Source organism: Cervus canadensis, chromosome 5, assembly GCF_019320065.1.
Source record: "Cervus canadensis isolate Bull #8, Minnesota chromosome 5, ASM1932006v1, whole genome shotgun sequence".
NCBI classification, from domain to species: Eukaryota; Metazoa; Chordata; class Mammalia; order Artiodactyla; family Cervidae; genus Cervus; species Cervus canadensis.
Genome location: NC_057390.1, coordinates 42,285,033 through 42,303,805, shown reverse-complemented (window position 1 = coordinate 42,303,805; position 18,773 = coordinate 42,285,033). Strand labels below are relative to the sequence as shown.

General features: G+C 45.5%; 1 protein-coding gene and 1 pseudogene across 1 annotated transcript in view; both read right to left on the bottom strand.

Moving 5' to 3' along the window:
- The window catches only part of EVA1A (eva-1 homolog A, regulator of programmed cell death), a 76,247-nt gene extending 62,470 nt beyond the window's left edge, over positions 1-13,777 (bottom strand). The window contains exons 1-2 of the mRNA XM_043470346.1: positions 13,758-13,777; positions 10,633-11,030 (exon numbers count right to left, since the gene is read on the bottom strand). Coding sequence (XP_043326281.1) covers positions 10,633-11,030; positions 13,758-13,777 — 418 coding nt within the window. The remainder of the gene's footprint in view (positions 1-10,632; positions 11,031-13,757) is intronic.
- A 3,395-nt stretch (positions 13,778-17,172) lies between these two features.
- On the bottom strand, positions 17,173-18,225 carry LOC122441708 (annotated as a pseudogene).
- Positions 18,226-18,773: the final 548 nt, after the last annotated feature.

Sequence of the window (18,773 nt, the reverse complement as noted above, 5' to 3'; positions counted from 1 at the left end):
ACCCGCACAGGCTGCTGAACCAAAGCTAGTGTTGGAGGGCCTCTTGTGAAGGTGTGGGTTGGCAGGGGCTCACCACCAGGATAGGGGCATGGCAACAGCAAGCCTTGAAGGTCCCCTTTGACATAAACCCTTTTGGAGGTCACCATTAACCCTACCATAGACCCCAGGGCTGGGTTGCCTCAGGCCAAAAAACTACCAGGAAGGAAGTACACCCTACCCATTGCAGATAATTGGACTAAAACTTTACTGAGCAAGGCCCTGCCCACCAGAGTAAGTTCCCATCGCCAGTTCCTCCTATCAGGAAGCTTACACAAGCCTCTTAGCCTCCTCCACCAGACAGCAGACAGAAGAAGCAAAAAGAAACAGTCTCATAGCAGCTAAAATAAAAACCATATTACAGAAAGTTAATCACAATGAAAAAGGAGAAAGTTATGTCCCAGATAAAGGGACAAGATAAAACCCCAGAAAAGCAACTAAATGAATTAGAAACAGGCAACATTCCAGAAAAAGAATTCAGAATAATGATAGCGATATTGATACAAGATCATGGAAAAAAGAATGGAGGCAAAGATTGAGAAGATGCAAGAAATGTTTACCAAACACCTAGGAAAAGGAAAGAACAATCAAACAGAGATGAACAATACACTACAAGGAACCAATAGTAGAATACCTAATGAAGATGAACAGATAAGTGACCTGGAGGACAGAATCGTGCAAATCACTGCCACAGAACAGAATATAGAAAAAAAGAATGAAAAGAAATTAAAACAGCCTAAGAGACCTCTGGGACAAAATTAAGTGCACCAACATTCGCACTATAGGGGCCTCAGAAGGAGAAGAGAAAAAGAAAGGACCTGTGAAAACATTTGAAGATATAATAGCTGAAAAATTCCCTACCATGGGAAAGGAAATAGTCAACAAAGTCCGGGAAGCACAGAGTCCCAGGCAGAATAAACCATAGGAGGAACACACTGAGACTCATATTAATCAAACGGACAAAAATTAAAGACATAAAATATTGAAAGCAACAAGGGAAAAATGACAAATGACATACAAGGGAACTCCCATCAGATTATCAGCTGATTTCTCAACAGAAATTCCACAAACCAGAAGGGACTGGCATGATATATTTAAAGTAATGAAAGGTAACCTACAACCAAGAATACTCTATCCAAGACTCTCATTCAAATTTGATGGACAAATCAAAAGCTTTTCAGACAAGCAAAAGTTAAGCAAATTCAGCACCACCAAACCAGCTTTACAACAAATGTTGAAGAAACTTCTCTAGGCAGGAAACACAAGAGAAGGAAAGGACCTACAGAAAATAAACCCAAAACAATTAAGAAAACGCTAATAGGATCACATATTGATAACTATCTTAAATGTAAATGGATTAAATGCACCAATCAAAGACAAAGACTGGCTGGGCAGATGAAAACATGTGCATGTATGTACGTCCACTTCCCACATCATTCTGCTTGACCCCTCAAATTGTATGTAATTTTTTAATATTGTTAAGTTAATCATATTTCCATTGCAGCCTGCAATTGTAATTATTTTTTATTTTTTGTCTGGCTATTGATTGTGAATACACACATACACAGAATCTAGAAAAATAGCACTGAAGAACCTATTTACAGACAAGCAATGGAGACACAATCACAGAAAACTAACCAATCTAATCACATGGACCACAGCCTTGTCTAACCCAATGAAACTAAGCCATGCCATGTAGGGCCACCCAAGATGGACGGGTCTTGGTGGAGAGTTCTGACAAAATGTGGCCCATTGGAGAAGGGAATGGCAAACCACCTCAGTATTCTTGCCTTGAGAAACCCATGAACAGTATGAAAAAGCAAAAAGATAGGACACTGAAAGAGGAACTCCCCAGTTCGGTAGGTGCCAAATATGCTACTGGAGATCAGTAGAGAAATAACTTCCCCAGTGGTGCAGTGGTAAAGAATTTGCCTGCCAATGCAGAAGATGCAGGTCTGATCCCTGGGTTGGGAAGATCCCCTGAAGAAGGAAATGGCAACCCACTCCAGTATTCTTGCCTGGGAAATCCCATGGACAGAGGAGCCTGGCAGGCTGCATTCCATAGGGACATAAAGAGTCAGACATGACTTAGCAATTCAGCATGCACAAGCACACATGTCTTGCTTTCAGAGAATTTACTTTAATGAGAGAGATGGATAGCATAGTAATACTACAAGACAGTAATATAGTAATGCTACTACAATACAGAATAGTCATGTAATAATTGGAGCTACATTGGGGCTTCCCACATGGTGCTAGTGGTAAAGAATCCAGCTGCCGATGCAGGAGATGCAAGTGACACAGTTTCAATTCCTGGGTTGAGAAGACCCCCTGGAGTAAGAAATGGCACTCCACTCCAGTATTCTTGCCTGGAAAACTCCATGGGCAAAGAAGCCTGACGGGCAGGAAGAACATCTTGTTCATCTCTACAACCCCAGGGCCTAGAACTATGTCTGGGACATGAGGTGTCAGTAAACGCTGACGTGCAGCATGTGTGCTCAGTTGGGTCCAACTCTTGTGACCCCGTGGACTGTGGCCCATCAGACTCCTCTGTCCATGGGATTCTTCAGGCAAGAATACTGGAGTGGGTTGCCATTTCCTTCTCCAGAGAATCTTCCCAACCCACGGGACTGAACTTGAGTCTGTGGTGTTTCCTGCATTGGCAGGCAGGTTCTTTACCACTGAGCCATCTGGGAAGCCCAAACACTGACGGTTTGAGCTAAGCAGACTAACCAAGGCCACCAAGCTATCTCTGTGAGCAAACAAGGCTATCTACAGGCTCACTCTTCACTTTTATGAGTGTCTTTTCAAGACTCTAATACATCCAAGTCATTGTTTTCTGTATTTTCATGAGGTCCTCAAAATGTACTCCAGCAGGGAAGGAAACTAACGTCAAAGGTTGCTCAGCCTAGTGGAACACAGGATAGGCACTTAAGGAAAATCATGCATGTGTCTTCCAATAAGAGGCCCTTCCAGCCCCTTATCATGGGCTGCTGCGGCCTGTCTTGCCAATATGAGCAAGCAAAAAGACAAGCCAGCCATATTTGTGATTTGTGTAGGTCCTTAGGGTAAGGCAAGTTTTGGCAGCCCTTTTGATCAAGGGTCCCTGTGTAGAAACAAGGCCCCCTGAAGTCAGTTTCCTCCTCCTACTAACCATATGAGTGACACAGGCAGGAGGGCACAGGGCGAAGGGGAAAGGCTTAAACTACAGCAGGGTTGTTGTTGTTTTTTTTTTTTAAGAAAGCTTTTTTTTATTCAAAACTCTATGGTTACTTGTCTACTGAGCAGCATTTCCACCTCCTCTCACCTTGGAGAAAAAAGTGCAAGATGCCTAGGTGATGAAAGAGGAGGTAAGAGGTAGAAAAAAGAGGTGCTGCAAAGACAGAAATATAGATCAATGGAACAGAATAGAAAGCCCAGAGATAAATCCATGAACCTATGGACACCTTATCTTTGACAAAGGAGGCAAGGATATACAATGGAAAAAAGACAACCTCTTTAACAAGTGGTGCTGGGAAAACTGGTCAACCACTTGTAAAAGAATGAAACTAGAACACTTTCTAACACCATACACAAAAATAAACTCAAAATGGATTCAAGATCTAAATGTAAGACCAGAAACTATAAAATTCCTAGAGGAGAACATAGGCAAAACACTCTCCGACATAAATCACAGCAAGATCCTCTATGACCCACCTCCCAGAATATTGGAAATAAAAGCAAAAATAAACAAATGGGACCTAATGAAACTTAAAAGCTTTTGCACTACAAAGGAAACTATAAGTAAGGTGAAAAGACAGCCCTCAGATTGGGAGAAAATAATAGCAAATGAAGCAACAGACAAAGGATTAATCTCAAAAATATACAAGCAACTCCTGCAGCTCAATTCCAGAAAAATAAATGACCCAATCAAAAAATGGGCCAAAGAACTAAACAGACATTTCTCCAAAGAAGACATACAGATGGCTAACAAACACATGAAAAGATGCTCAACATCACTCATTATTAGAGAAACGCAAATCAAAACCACAATGAGGTACCATTACACGCCAGTCAGGATGGCTGCTATCCAAAAGTCTACAAGCAATAAATGCTGGAGAGGGTGTGGAGAAAAGGGAACCCTCTTACACTGTTGGTGGGAATGCAAACTAGTACAGCCACTATGGAAAACAGTGTGGAGATTTCTTAAAAAACTGGAAATAGAACTGCCATATGACCCAGCAATCCCACTTCTGGGCATACACACTGAGGAAACCAGATCTGAAAGAGACACGTGCACCCCAATGTTCATCGCAGCACTGTTTATAATAGCCAGGACATGGAAGCAACCTAGATGCCCATCAGCAGATGAATGGATAAGTAAGCTGTGGTACATATACACCATGGAATATTACTCAGCCATCAAAAAGAATTCATTTGAACCAGTCCTAATGAGATGGATGAAACTGGAGCCCCTTATACAGAGTGAAGTAAGCCAGAAAGATAAAGAACATTACAGCATACTAACACATATATATGGAATTTAGAAAGATGGTAACGATAACCCTATATGCAAAACAGAAAAAGAGACACAGAAATACAGAACAGACTTTTGAACTCTGTGGGAGAAGGTGAGGGTGGGATGTTTCAAAAGAACAGCATGTATACTATCTATGGTGAAACAGATCACCAGCCCAGGTGGGATGCATGAGACAAGTGCTCGGGCCTGGTGCACTGGGAAGACCCAGAGGAATCGGGTGGAGAGGGAGGTGGGAGGGGGAATCGGGATGGGGAATACGTGTAAATCTATGGCTGATTCATATCAATGTATGACAAAACCCACTGAAATGTTGTGAAGTAATTAGCCTCCAACTAATAAAAAAAAGAAAAAAGAGGTGCTGATCCCCAGAGCAGACAGAGTCTAACTTCTAAGTTTCTAAGCGTCTAAGACGTCTTAGACATCTAAGCTTCTCAGCGTCTAAGCTTCTAAGTTCTCACAAGTCCAGGCCTCAGACATCAGGCAAGGGAGAGGGAAAGGGGGAAAAACATAGAGGAAAGGGCCACTCCCACCCAGACCACAAAAACCCACACACCTGTACTTTCTTTTTTGAAAATTAGATTTTCTAATTGGCTTTGATGATAATATGACCACCCTGACACTGTCTGGAGCAATGGTGAAGGGCTCAGAGTCCAGGGGCCTGGATCCAATACCAGATCTGCCTTTTAGCTAAGGATGGGATTCTGATTCCCCCTCTAATGTTGACCTCAGAGGATGGTTACAAGAATCAACACAATAAAGGCATATAAAACCTTTAACATGGGTTCTGGCACCTACTCCCAGGTGCTCTTATTGCAGCTGACCACTAGGAACCACCTATGGGACCACTTTCCATGGAGGAGGAATGTTCCACAAAGAGACCTCCTCTCCCTCTGCCTCCATTCCTTGACCCCTGGCTAGACTGAGTATTCCTCCGCATCTGTATTTTCTGTCACAGAACTGCTCCACTGTGCTGTGCTGGTTTTGCTGTCTATCTCCCCATTTAGGGCATGAACATATTGAGGTTCAAGATGTGACTTTCAAGCTAGTGCATTCATTCACTGTTTATCACTCAATAAGTATCTCTTGCATGCGGGAAGGGGGAAGGGGTTGTCACTAAGTGGTAAATAAACTAGTGAAATCTGGGAATGACCTATAGAAGCACTTATATCAGTTGTCCAATCAACAAACATATGTACCTAGCACCTGAAGTGTGTTTTGACAAAAGGCTTTTGGATCAAAGAAAAGGACTGCAACTGTGAACATGATTCCCAGCAAATGTATCAGCCATGACAGTGATCTGCTAGGTCACATGCTGGATTTTACAAAATCAGACCTGATAGATCAAGTGTGCCCTAGCTCTCTCTCTTGTCTCTCTCTCTCTTGCTTTCTTCCTCCCTAAGTCCAGAGAAACTTAGCAATTACTCATCAATTCAGACAGACTTTTGGCTTCTCTAAAGGTAATGTTCAAAAGTCCAGACTCAGGATGAGGCATCCACACAGTTTATTAACCAGGGCTTTGAAGGAAAACAGACAAACAAACCTACAACCACTGAGCACAACCTCGTGACTCTGGTTTCTTTGCTTACCGGACACACTGTCCCTCCCCCTGGGCTCTGGTTCCATGGCCACAGGAGGAAACAGAAGGGAGAGCCACCATTCAAAGAGCTCAGCATACCTGAGCCCACTCCACTGTCTCCCAAAATGTAGAAACAGATTCCTGGTCTGCTGGAAAGTCAGAGCCATCTCCCAGACCCATCTCTTGTCCTCCAGTCACCATGCACCTATCCATCTGTCAGGTCCTTCTTTAGCTATATACCAGTTACATACAGCTTTCTATCTGTCACATTTATGATTACCAGTCCCCACAAACCCAGCAAGCTCCTACTTGAGAGGTAGAAGAGGTTAAGAGGTACTACCTAAGATGGCAGCCAAGCTGTGACATCAGAGGCCTGAAAACATAGTGCCGGGCCTGACATTCCCCTCCTGGGCTAGTTTATCTTCTAGATAAATGCCTCAGTGAAAATACAAGTGATGCTCCCAAAATCTTGAGTTGGCCTTTCACTCCAGTCATTAGCACTTGAGGGAAACGTGTTTCTCAGATCAGTCGTCTGGTGACCCAGGAAAGGGGATAATGCCAGAGGCATTACCACCAGAGGCAGTAAGAGTCTGGTCTGAAGTGCTACAGGGAATCTGAGTGGTCTGTAACATGTCGATGGACAGGAAAGTTCTCACCCTGCTCCATCCTCAAAAGCAGCCTTACTAGAGTATTTCTGTGACCTCCTAACAAAACCTCAAAGCCTTGCACATACCAGGTAACCTCATTCCACTAAAGTCTGAGGGACAACCTGCCAAAACAAGCAAACTCAGGGGGATCACAACTGTCTGAGTCAGCTGTGAAAGAAGCCAGAAAACACAAATGTGCAGGTATTTGTGTAAGGCAGTCTGGCCTATAGAGCAAGTGGCCAATGGACCAGCAAGGAAGGGGTTCAGCTTTCAGCTTTCAAAGGCAGGGCTATATTCAGGGAAAAGGATCTTGAGTTAATAAAGTGATCAGCTGTAACCTAGAATCCAGTGTCACACATAACTCATATAAGTGGTCAGTGACAGGTTCCAAATCTGGTTCTCAAAAACTCCGTGCAAGTCATTAAATTCTCTTAACAAGTTTTACCTTTACTATATAACACTTGGAGAAAAAGCATACTCTGCATCATCAAGTATAGGCAGGAGATCCACCTAGTGCCATTCACCCATTCATCCCACATTCACTGATTGATTTAACACAGTACTGATGTGCTAGGAACACACTGCAAAACACATAATGCTTAGAAAGGACAGAGCTGGAGTCAGGTAGCTCCTAACTCCTCCTCAGCACCTCCCACCTCCAGCAAGTGTGCTGATTCCATGGGCCCGTCCTCAAAGAGTGAATGCTGTTCTGACCCTGACCTGGCTCACAAAAGGCTCCATTCAGCATCAAGTTCATTGGTGCTGACCTAGAACTGTGACAGGAGACTGACCCCAATGTCTTGTCCCTCTGTGACTGGGTTAGGGGCAAGATGGAGAGGAAAGGAACAGGAATTGTAAAAAGAAAGGCACAGTCTTAGATCACAAGGCGGTGTAGTTGAAAAACCCAATAGACTTTGGCTCTTATCAATGTACACAACAAATCCAGCTCATGTTTATATAGCACTTACTATATGTGGTTTAAGCCCTGTACCAGAATGTGTTTTACAGTCCAGATGTCTGGTGAATCCTGGCCTACATTAGCTGTGTGACTTTGGGCAAACTGCTTAGCTTCCCGGGATACCATTTCTTTGCCTGGAAAATAAGGTAACACTAGTACTAACTTAATAGGGTCCTCATAAAAATTAAATTAGTAAAAATATAAAATGCTAAAATTGAACCCTGTCCTGGCACTCAGTGCTAATATGAACAATTATTATCCTACTAGTTAATAACACTCGTCCGCAGAGAAGGCAGACTATTTCTTCTTATTTTGTTAACAAGGTGTTGAGAGATTGAGTCAATGTCTCAAGGTCACAAAGTGGCAGAACCAGAATTTGAATGCAGGCAGCCTGATTCCAAAGCTTGCAAGTTTAACCATCAGCATGAGGACAGCACTGAGCTAGGTTCCAGGTAGAGACCAGTCAGGAGATGAACAAGAGATCCCTATAAAGCACAGTGAACACTACCGGAGAGCTACATTAAAAGAAAAAATGGGAGAGGAGGACTGGGGACAGGGTAGCAGGGAGGGATAAAACCAAACCACCTGTAGGGGCTGAACTATCCTTCACCCAGCATGGGACTTGAGATCTGGTCTCAAAGAATAATGAGGAATTTGCCAGCCATGGAGAAAGATGGGCATTCCAAAAAGTCAAGACCTAAAATACCAAAAGAATAGGAAGTTGGGTGGAATAGAAAGTGCATACAGGAAGTGTCATGAGATGAATTTGGGAAGGTAAATTGAGACCAGTGTGAACAGGCATGTAGGCCAATATCTGAGGTTAGACTTTATTCTGTGAGACAGTGATTCTCAAATTTTAATATGCACAGGATCTACCTCGGTGCTCATACAACACGTGCAGATTCTCATCTCTTCTGTCACCTGGGGGTGGGAGGACACTAACACTTGCATGTTAAGAGCCAAAAATGTTTCCAGAAATTGCCAGATACCATTTGGGAGGCAAAACCGAAACCCTAGTTGACAGCGTCTGCTTCAAATTCTCCCATCCCTATTTTCCAGACACAGAAAACTACAGTAAGACCTCATGCAGGATTTAAACGCTAGTGGTCCCACTCTAGGGTTTAGGTTAGCCAACAAGCCTAACAGTCTTTTGGGGAGAGAGACTCAAGACATGCTTCTGAGGAAGAATTACATATTTGATGACAGATTGGATGATGGGCAGAAGATACAAGAGTGAGGTTTCAAGCTGAAATTTCAGTGCTTTCCACTGAATTGTGAGGATAGTAGGTACTAAATAAATCATTTGGATTTGAATAGAATCAAGATGTATTTGCTCAAAAAGTAAAAAGCCTGGTCCCATGTAGTTTGACCCAGGGATAGGTGTTGGTATTCTGCTCAAACTGGATAGAGGAACTCTTTGTAGGGCAGGATGTGGGTATGCTTGGTACAAACCAGCTGATTCCCAAATCCTGGCTGGATCCCTTCCCATCTGCATAGCCTTGGCAGCATTACTCACCCTCTGTGCATCTCACTTTGCCCCTTTGTAAAATAGGGATAGGAGTCCCTACTCAGAGGCTTGATGTGAGAACTCAGGTAGTTAATAAGAGCAAAATGGCAAGCTTACACAAAATGGTTTCCTCCCCTCTCCTTCCAAATCAGCCTCCTTACCTCCACCCTCCACCCTCGAATCCCACATTCAGCGCTCATCCCCTCCCCCACATCCTAATCCTTGGGAAACCCAGTCAGAACTGCAAGAAGCTGACTACACTCCTCTCCACGAGCAAAGCATCCCCCTAAGGATTTAGGGACCACCAACTACCTTTTCACCCCCCCATCCATTTTTATTTCGGGGGCCACCAAAAGCATGTAGCAGGCTGAGTTCCTGGAAAGGAGTCTGGTAAATGTCAGATATGCAGATGACACCACCCATATGGCAGAAAGCGAAGAGGAACTAAAGAGTCTCTTGATGAGGGTGACAGAGGAGAGTGAAAAAGCTGGCTTAAAACATTCATAAAACAAAGCTATGTTTTTTTAAGTAGTCATGTAAAATGTGAGAGTTGGACCATAAAGAAGGCTGAGCATGGAAGAAATGATGCTTTTGAACTGTGGTATCGGAGAGGACTCTTGAGAGTCTTTTGGACTGCAAGATCAAACCAATCAATCCTAAAGGAAATCAACCCAGAATATTCATTGGAAGAACTGAGGCTGAAGCTCCAATACTTTGGCCACCTAATGGGAAGAGCCAACTCACTGGAAAAGACCCTGATGCTGGGAAACATTGAAGGCAGGAGGAGAAGGGGACAACAGAGGACGAGATGGTTGGATGGCATCACTGACTCAGTGGACGAGTTTGAGCAAGCTCTGGGGGATGGTGAAGGTCAGGGACAGGGAAGCCTGGTGTGCTGCAGTCCGCGGGGTAGCAAAGAGTCGGACACGACTGAGCCACTGAACAACAAAACGAAATCAACTAGAGCCAAGGAAATTTCGGACCTCGCAGGTCCGAGGTCAAAGCCAGTCACAGTCGCCGGCTGGGAACTTAGCCCCTGGTCCCGGAGGCAGAGAAGGAGAGAGGCGCAGAGATTAGGGAAGGACTCGCTCTCCGAAGCCAGGCTGCATAGGCAAGGAGCAGAGATTTCTTGGATCCAGAAAAAGAAGCAGGGATGCGGGGTAGGAAGCAACAGGAAAGTGAGAAGAAGAAAGAGAAAAGCGCCAGTGAGCAAAGTTCCTTGTGGGTACCCAGGATACAACACCTGGGCAGGGGGTCAGGAACAAAGCAGCCTCCTCGGGTCAGAAGTGCTCTACGTGTTTCCGAAGCAGGGGTGTTCAGGGCAGGCCACGACCCGCTGGGGATGCCAGGCGCCCCTAACCCCTGAGCGCGCTCAACCGCAACGCTTACCTTCGCCGGAGCCGCCAGCACGCACTTCCGGGGTCCTGGCTCCTGGTGCTGGGGGCGGAGCCGGGGGACCGGGAGCCGATCCCTGAGAGGAGGACGCAGCAAAGCTGTGGCCAAGGTTGGGGCTGGCACTGGCGATTCGGAAAGAAACCCCAGTGGAGACCTGTGGGCACGCGGTCCCGGCCTGGGCGCTCACGGGCGGCGGCGGTAACCCCAGCAGACGCAGGAGGATCTCGATTCGGTGGGAGGGAAAGGTTGTCTCATTTCCTTCAGTCTGCCCCCTCCACTCCACCCACTCTGCTCTGGACCTGCCCTCCCATCCCCTCCCCTTCCCCAAACCAGCTACCCTGAGGGCGCTGGAAAGACCTGAAACCTGAATGGCTGCGGCTCGCGGCGCCTCCCTCCGCAGCAAGTTAGTTCAAGCTTCGAAACTCCTGCCTACTCCGCGCACTTCTGACAGTCCCCAGGGCCCTGAAAGGTTCACCGTGGGCTGTCCCCACCCTGGCCCAGAGCTCTTCCCTTTTCCCCTGTTGGGAGGAAAGAAAAAAAAAAAAATGAAGGTCGCTCAGTCGTGTCCGACTCTTTGCGACCCCATGAACTATACAGTCCATGGAACTCTCCAGACCAGAATCCTGGAGTGGGTAACCTGTCCCTTCCCCAGGGGATCTTTCTGACCTAGGAATCCAACCGGGGTCTCCTGCATTGCAGGTAGATTCTTTACCAACTGAGCTATGAGAGGCGCCTTTGCTGGGATCAGCCCAGATTTAAAAGCGGACCTCCAAGCTGCTTCCAGCATCCCATCCTCTCCTTCCTGTCCTCTCGCTTGCTTTGAGCTCTTTTTTGTGTGGGGAGTGTTTTGTTTTGTTTTGTTTTGTTTCCTTTTTCTGATCTTAGTTCCCTATCTGGGGTCTTAGTTCCAGGACCAGATATCCAACCTGTGCCCCCTGCTGTGGAAGCCCAGAATCTGAATCACTGAACCACCAGAGACATACCTGAGCCCCTATTAAGCTACTTCCCCCCCCCCCCCCAATGGGGGTGTTTAAAACCTAATGCGTAATCTCAAAGAATGTTCATTTTGATGAGGAGAGTATTTGATGTCTTTGTTTGGTTTTGCTCATTCAAATTTGGGATTTTCTTTCTTAGATTCAAGGACTGTTTTATTTAAGAGCCTGATGAGTGCTGAGCAGGGCTCTAGGAACTTAGAAAAGAACCAGTAGGACGTGTTGTTCCTGGTCAATTGTAATATGTATCTAGTGCAGATAGAGGCCCAAGGATTCTGTGGTCTCTTACAAGATAGGTCAAGTACTGGAAGAGCTTTCTACAGAGTAGAAAAGGCATGCACAGAGCTAAGAAGGAATGGAAAACCCCCATCAGGAGGTGGTCTATCAGAGAACACAGCCAGGATGGGGAGTGACGGTAGATGAATGTGGAAGAGAATGGTCACCAGTCTACCAAGAAAGAATTAAGAACTTGTCAAATACAGATTGGAACTTGCCATGGATGATTGGGCTTCCCAGGTGGCACTAGGGCTAAAGAATCCACCTACCACTGATTCATGTCAATGTATGACAAAACCCACTGCAATGTTGTGAAGTAATTAGCCTCCAACTAATAAAAATAAATGGAAAAAAAAAAAAGAATCCACCTACCAATGCAGAAGACTCAAGAGACGCGGGTTCAATTCCTGGGTTGGGGAGATCCCCTGGAGAAGGAAATCGCAACCCACTCCAGTAGTTTTGCCTGGATAATCCCATGGACAGAGGAGCCTGGTGGACTACAGTCTTTGGGGGTCACAAAGAGTTGGACATGACTGCCTGACTAAGCACACACACACAAACACACATACATGGGTGCTTGCCATTTACCTCTACAAGGATTAAATCATTTGTTGCTGCTGACTTTCAACATCCCCTGAAGGGGTTCAGGGTGAGGGGCATAAATGAGGCAATCTGTGCCCCAGGAAAACTGACAGGACAGGTCTTCAAATAGATATTCTCAGGAGCTGATTTTTATGAGCCCAATTCTTACATCTCCTCCTATCTAGAACACTAAAATCCTTCATGGTGACACTGTTCCTCAGGACTAGAGAAGGCTTCAAGAGACTAATAGAAACCTTCTGGAAAAATAATGTATTTGATTGCATGTATTCTCTGTTCACAAAAAATCATATATACTGACCTCCCCCCCACCTCCCGCCCCGCCTCTTTGGAGCAGTTTCTCAAAGCTATCTGAGATGCTGTCTCCTGGTTGCAGTTCTCACTTTACTGCAGATAAAATTTGCAATTTTCATGTTGTGCATTTAAGTCGACAAGCTACAGAGAACAGTGGGCTGGCATTGACAAGCACTAGTAACCAAGAGCTGATGGGGTACAGATGAGTGGGTGAAGTAAAGAGGCAATTTCCAGGCCTCTGGCTGGACAAACTGGTGACTAGTGGATGACCAGAATCCAGAGCACTTTCTGGGGATGCGATTTCAAGTGTGATCTGGGGACTGGCATTATTAACTTGAACTGAGAGTGTGTTGCAAATGGGAACTTTCCAGCCCCATTTGACCTACTGAATCAGAATCTAAATTTTAACAAGATCCCAGATAATGCAAATGTGCATTAGAATTTCAGAAGCACTGATCTCTAGACCACTGACTGTGTATAAGAATGATTGGGTATTAATTAGACTGTGGAGCTTTTTAATTAGAAACACCTGGAGAGCTTTAAAAAACAACATGAGGCCCCCAGACCCCTGCTCCCACAAATGCTTATTTCGTTGGTCTGGGGTGGGGCTCCAAAATCAGTGTTTTAAAAATGCTTTTCAGAGGATCTAATACAGTCAGAGTTAAAAACCACTGTTTTAGACTTATTCAAATGCTATTTCACTTAACCTTGAAGGTCACCTCTTCAGAAAAAAAAGAACACCTTTGTGTAAATGACAATGTAAAGACCAATTATCTCACCCTTGTACAGAGGCAACCAGTCTGCTGGAAAGGGCCTTTGTTTCCTAAACTAATCAGGGAATCAGATTCTAGCCTCAGATGGCCTCTGAAGTACTGTTCCAAACTTGGGGCCTCTGGCCTCTCAGGCCTCAGTTTCTTATCTGTAAAATACACACGTGACTAACTCTAGATTTCACACCTTGGCTTGAAAGGTGCCATGATCAGAGCTCCTTCTCATTTGCTATGTTTATCAGCAGGTAAATGGAAAAGTGATGTTCAGAGGTGGGTTTTCCTGATAAAATACTCTGTGTGCAACTGCCATTCATAAGCACCAGAGATCAGAGAATTATGTGCTGAGCAAGGGCAACACACATAAGTGATGCTCAGTAAATGTGTACTAAATGTTTAAATAAATATATGAATGAATAAATATCATTCATAATGGTGATATAGACTTTCCATGAACTGGCCCTAACCCAGAATTGGCCCTTCCTAATCTAGAGGAAGGACTCTGGAATTTGGAAGCACTTTGACCCATAAACCTAGTTTAGGATTTAAAACTATTCCCTGGTGGCTCAGCAGTAAAGAATCCAGCAGCCAACACCGGAGATGTGGATTCAATCCCTGGGTGGGGAAGATCCCCTGGAGAAAGAAGAGACAACCCACTCCAGTATTCTTGCCTGGGAAGTCCCATGGAAAGAGGAGCCTTGTGGACTACAGTCCATGGGTTCGCAAAGAGTCAGACACGACTTAGCAACTAAAAAACAACAAAAATAAAACCTTTGTTGAATGCTTAGTATACACCAGGCATTGAGCTAAATACTCTGCTTAGGATAACCTCATTTCATTATAATGAAGAAGATACTGTTGAACTTATACAGTCCAATTAGTTTCAGGAATCATAGATATAAAGGGATGAGGGCAACCCCTAAGGCAGCCCCTGCCTCTGGTTGTGCAACTGGGCCAGAGAGCCCTCCTGAGGGTCTTAGGGGTCACTCTTCAAAGAGAATGCTTCCATAGAGACCAACCTGAGGGAAGGGCTTCGGAGTGACTGCTCCAGGGCCCTATAGGAACCGATGCTCCCAGAACCTATCTCAAGAGATCTCTGGACTATCTGGTTAAGCGTTGAAAAGGGACTCTTCAAAGCTACCCACTTCGTGGTTGCACCTGTTTGCACTTACTGCCTTACTTACTTACAAAAGCCAAACCCTGCTGCAGTTCTTTTCACATATATTTTTACTAACCCTCACAGCATCCTAACATGTTAAGTACTCTTGTTTTCATGTTTTATAAATGAGAAAACTGAGATGTCATTAAATGAAGATTTGTTTGTCCCTGCAATCCAAGTTTCTCAAGTGGTACACTTGACCACCACCATTGTTCACATTGATCACCACCCTTTTACCCCCACACCACCATTTTGATAGAAACAAGAGTTCTTATTTCAGATCCCATTCACTTGTCACAGTTATACTTCATCAAAACTCTCTGTCCCCCTTTTTCCCATATGTAAAATAAGTTGTCCTTGATTGCCCGTTTACCAAGACACTATGCATGGCTTGGGGCTTCGTCTGTGGCTCAGCAGTTAAGAATCCAGCTACAATGCAAGAGACGTAAGAGACACAGGTTCAATCCCTGGGTTAGGAAGATCTCCTAGAGGAGGGCATGGCAACCCACTCCAGTATTCTTGCCTGGAGAATCCCATGGACAGAGGAGCCTGGTAGGTTACAGTCCATAGGGTCGCAAAGAGTCGGACATGACTGAAGCAACTTAGCAAGCAAGCAAGCAATGCATGGCTTGATCCTCCGTAAGTGAGATGAGGAGAGAGAAACTATAGACTGTGATGAGAAGCCAAACATAATGGGGAGATTTATCCCAAGATGAGAGGGTTCAGCACTTCATTAATAGCACAACTATCATAAAAGAGGGAATCCTCTATTTTCCTTGTCTGTGCATGCGTGCTTAGTTGCTTCAGATGTGTCCAACTCTTTGTGACCCCATGGGCTGTAGCTGATCAGGCTCCTCTGTCCATGGGATTCTCCAGGCAAGAATACTAGAGTGGGTTGTCATGCCCTCCTCCAGTGGATCTTCCCAATCCAGGGATCCAACCTGTGTCTCTTATGTCTCCTGGACTGGCAGGTGGGTTCTTTACCACTAGTGCCATCTGGCATTATGTATAATTTAAGACTTTAGACTGAATGTGAGGAGGGGCTGTCTGTATCCTAGACCATGGCAGATACTCAGTGGCTATCTTATGAAGCTAATCCCCTGGTTATGGGACTGCTGGACTGGCCTTAAGGCTGAGTTAAATAGAAACACAATCTGGGGTTGAGAACCATAGGATGATCCAGGTAGGAGCAGAAGCAGGAGGGAGTCTATACTCACAGACATGGCCTGTGGCTCCAGTTATAGGCAGGGGTGGGGAATTAGAAGAGGAAAAGTGTTTATTCTGGGAAACCAGAATCTGAAGTAACTACTTCATGCATGGGTCCAGGCCCAGAGCTGTGAACTAAGCTCTCATTGTAAGCACTCTTGCTGATGTGAATATCAACAAGCTTGGGCCTCCCTGCAGAGTATGCTAGGCTCCCAAGGTGCTGGTGGTAAGAGCAAAGCTCCACCATCCTGCACACTGGTGTCCTGGTTAGCAGCAGGACATCTTGACTCATGGAAGAGATCCAGTCCCATGGGCTTCCTGGTGGTGCTAGTGGTAAAGAACATGCCTGCCAATGCAGGAGACATAAGAAATGAGTGTTCGATACCTGGGTTGGGAAGATCCTCAGGAGAAAGAAATGGCAACCCACTCCAGTATTCTTGCCTAGAGAATCCTATGAATAGAGGAACCTGGCAGGCTATAGTCCATAGGGTTGTAAAGAGTCTGATAAGACTGAAGTGACTGAACACAGTCCTCAGAGCCCACCCCCCCTTTTTTTTTAACACAAAAAAGAACTGGTAGTTTTAACCCTCAGTCAGTGGAGGCTGTAGCATTTCTTCAGCAACACTAATGTCATGATGCTGGGATTTAGTAGGAGATTCCAAGTCCACATCATTGTGGATCCCTGTCAATCAACTTAAACAAGGACCCCAGACACATTTTTGCTGCTTCCAGTTCCCAGACTCTCATCTGTGTTTGCATGACCGCAATTTGATGATTTTACACAAAGCTCATTGTGGCGAACCTTTACTGATACTGGTTTTTGCCTCAAACAAAACTGTGACCTCAAACTTTGGTTATTTCCATTTTACTGATGAGGAAATTAAGGCACAATACCCAAAGGGGGACAATGAATCTAAGGTGAGACCTTCAGGCCCCTATGATTTTACCCCCAAATGATGTAGGTAAGATGCTGCACTATGCTTGCAGTGAAATAGGTCCAGACGTGTCCTCACTCAAAATCATCTGGCCTCTGTAGCCTATTTACCAATGTGGTTCAATTTATCTGCCATTTCCTGGAGACTACCTGCCTTCACAAAGAATTTTCCTAGACACCAGAGGCATGTTACACTCACTCCTAATCTGGAGAATATTTTATTTTATTATTTATTTATTTTGGGGGGTATAGGGTACTTTTATTGATGGTACAGGACAAGGCAGTGCTCCCTAAGCCCCTCCCCTTCCTCAGCGCCTTGGGGATGGAAACCGTGTGGAGGTCAGGAGATTCTTAGTGTGGCGGAGGATCGAGGTGGGCCAAGGACTCCCCAGCAGCTGAGGAACTCTCTCTTCCTCTCGTGCTCCTGCTGGGGTCTGGGGACCTTACTCCTTGGAGGCCATGTGGACCATGAGGTCCACCACCCTGTTGCTGTAGCCAAATTCATTGTCGTACCAGGAAATGAGCTTGACAAAGTGGTCGCTGATGTCAATGCCAGCCCCAGCATTGAAGGTAGAAGAGTGAGTGTCGCTGTTGAAGTCGCAGGAGACAACCTAGTCCTCAGTGTAGCCTAGAATGCCCTTGAGGGGGCCCTCTGACGCCTGCTTCACCACCTTCTTGATTTCATCATACTTGGTAGGCTTCTCCAGGCGGCAGGTCAGATCTACAACAGACACGTTGTGGGTGGGGACGCGGAAGGCCATGCTGGTGAGCTTCCCATTGTGCTCAGGGATGACCTTGCCCACGGCCTTGGCAGTGCCAGTAGAAGCAGAGATGATGTTCTGGGCAGCCCCTCAGCTATCACGCCACAGCTTCCCAGAGGGGCCATCCACAGTCTTCTGGGTGGCAGTGATGGCGTGGACAGTGGTCATGAGTCCCTGCACGAGGCCAAAGTGGTCATGGATGACCTTGGCCGGGGGACTAAGCAGTTGGTGGTGCAGGAGGCGTTGCTGACGGTCTTGAGGGTGTTGTTATACTTCTCATGGTTCACGCCCATCACAAACATGGGGGCATCAGCAGAAGGCTCGGAGATGATGACCCTCTTGGCGCCACCCTTCAAGTGAGCCCCAGCCTTCTCCATGGTAGTGAAGACCCCAGTGGACTCCATCACGTACTCAGCACCAGCATCACCCCACTTGATGTTGGTGGGATCTCGCTCCTGGAAGATGGTGATGGCCTTTCCATTGATGACGAGCTTCCCTTTCTCCACCTTGACTGTGCAGTGGAACTTGCCGTGGGTGGAATCATACTGGAACATGTAGACCATGTAGTGAAGGGGTCATTGATGGTGACAATGTCCACTTTGCCAGAATCAAAAGCAGCCCTGGTGACCAGGCACTCAATGCAGCTGAATCCCTCACTCCGACCTTCACCATCTTGTCTCAGGGATGCGGCTGGCACAGCAGGGAAGTTGCGGCTATCTGTCAAATGGGCAGGAGTAGAGAGCTGGAGAATATTTTAAAATTGCAAGCTGGGTTCCAAACCAATTGAATCAGAATCTCTAGGGGTGGAGCCCATTTTTTTAACCTCTGCAGGTAATTAAAATTACAGTCAGGATTAAGAAGCATTTCTCTAGGAAAGGCAGAGACAAAGCCTAGGTCCTAACAGATGAGGTGCTCTGTTTAGTAATGGATGATCACCAGAAGTCATCAAAAAAAGGAAAATATCAAAATCTCCCTCTTGACTGAAGCATGTTAAGATAACACCAAACTAACAAAAATCCCTGGACTTATCTCAGTCTTGAGCAGGTGAGGTCATCAACACATGCTGAAGAGTAGGAAATCTTGTTCTGTCCTAAGAAAGTACAAATGATTGAAACCAGAATTCTTGTCCTTTCTCTTATGACACTG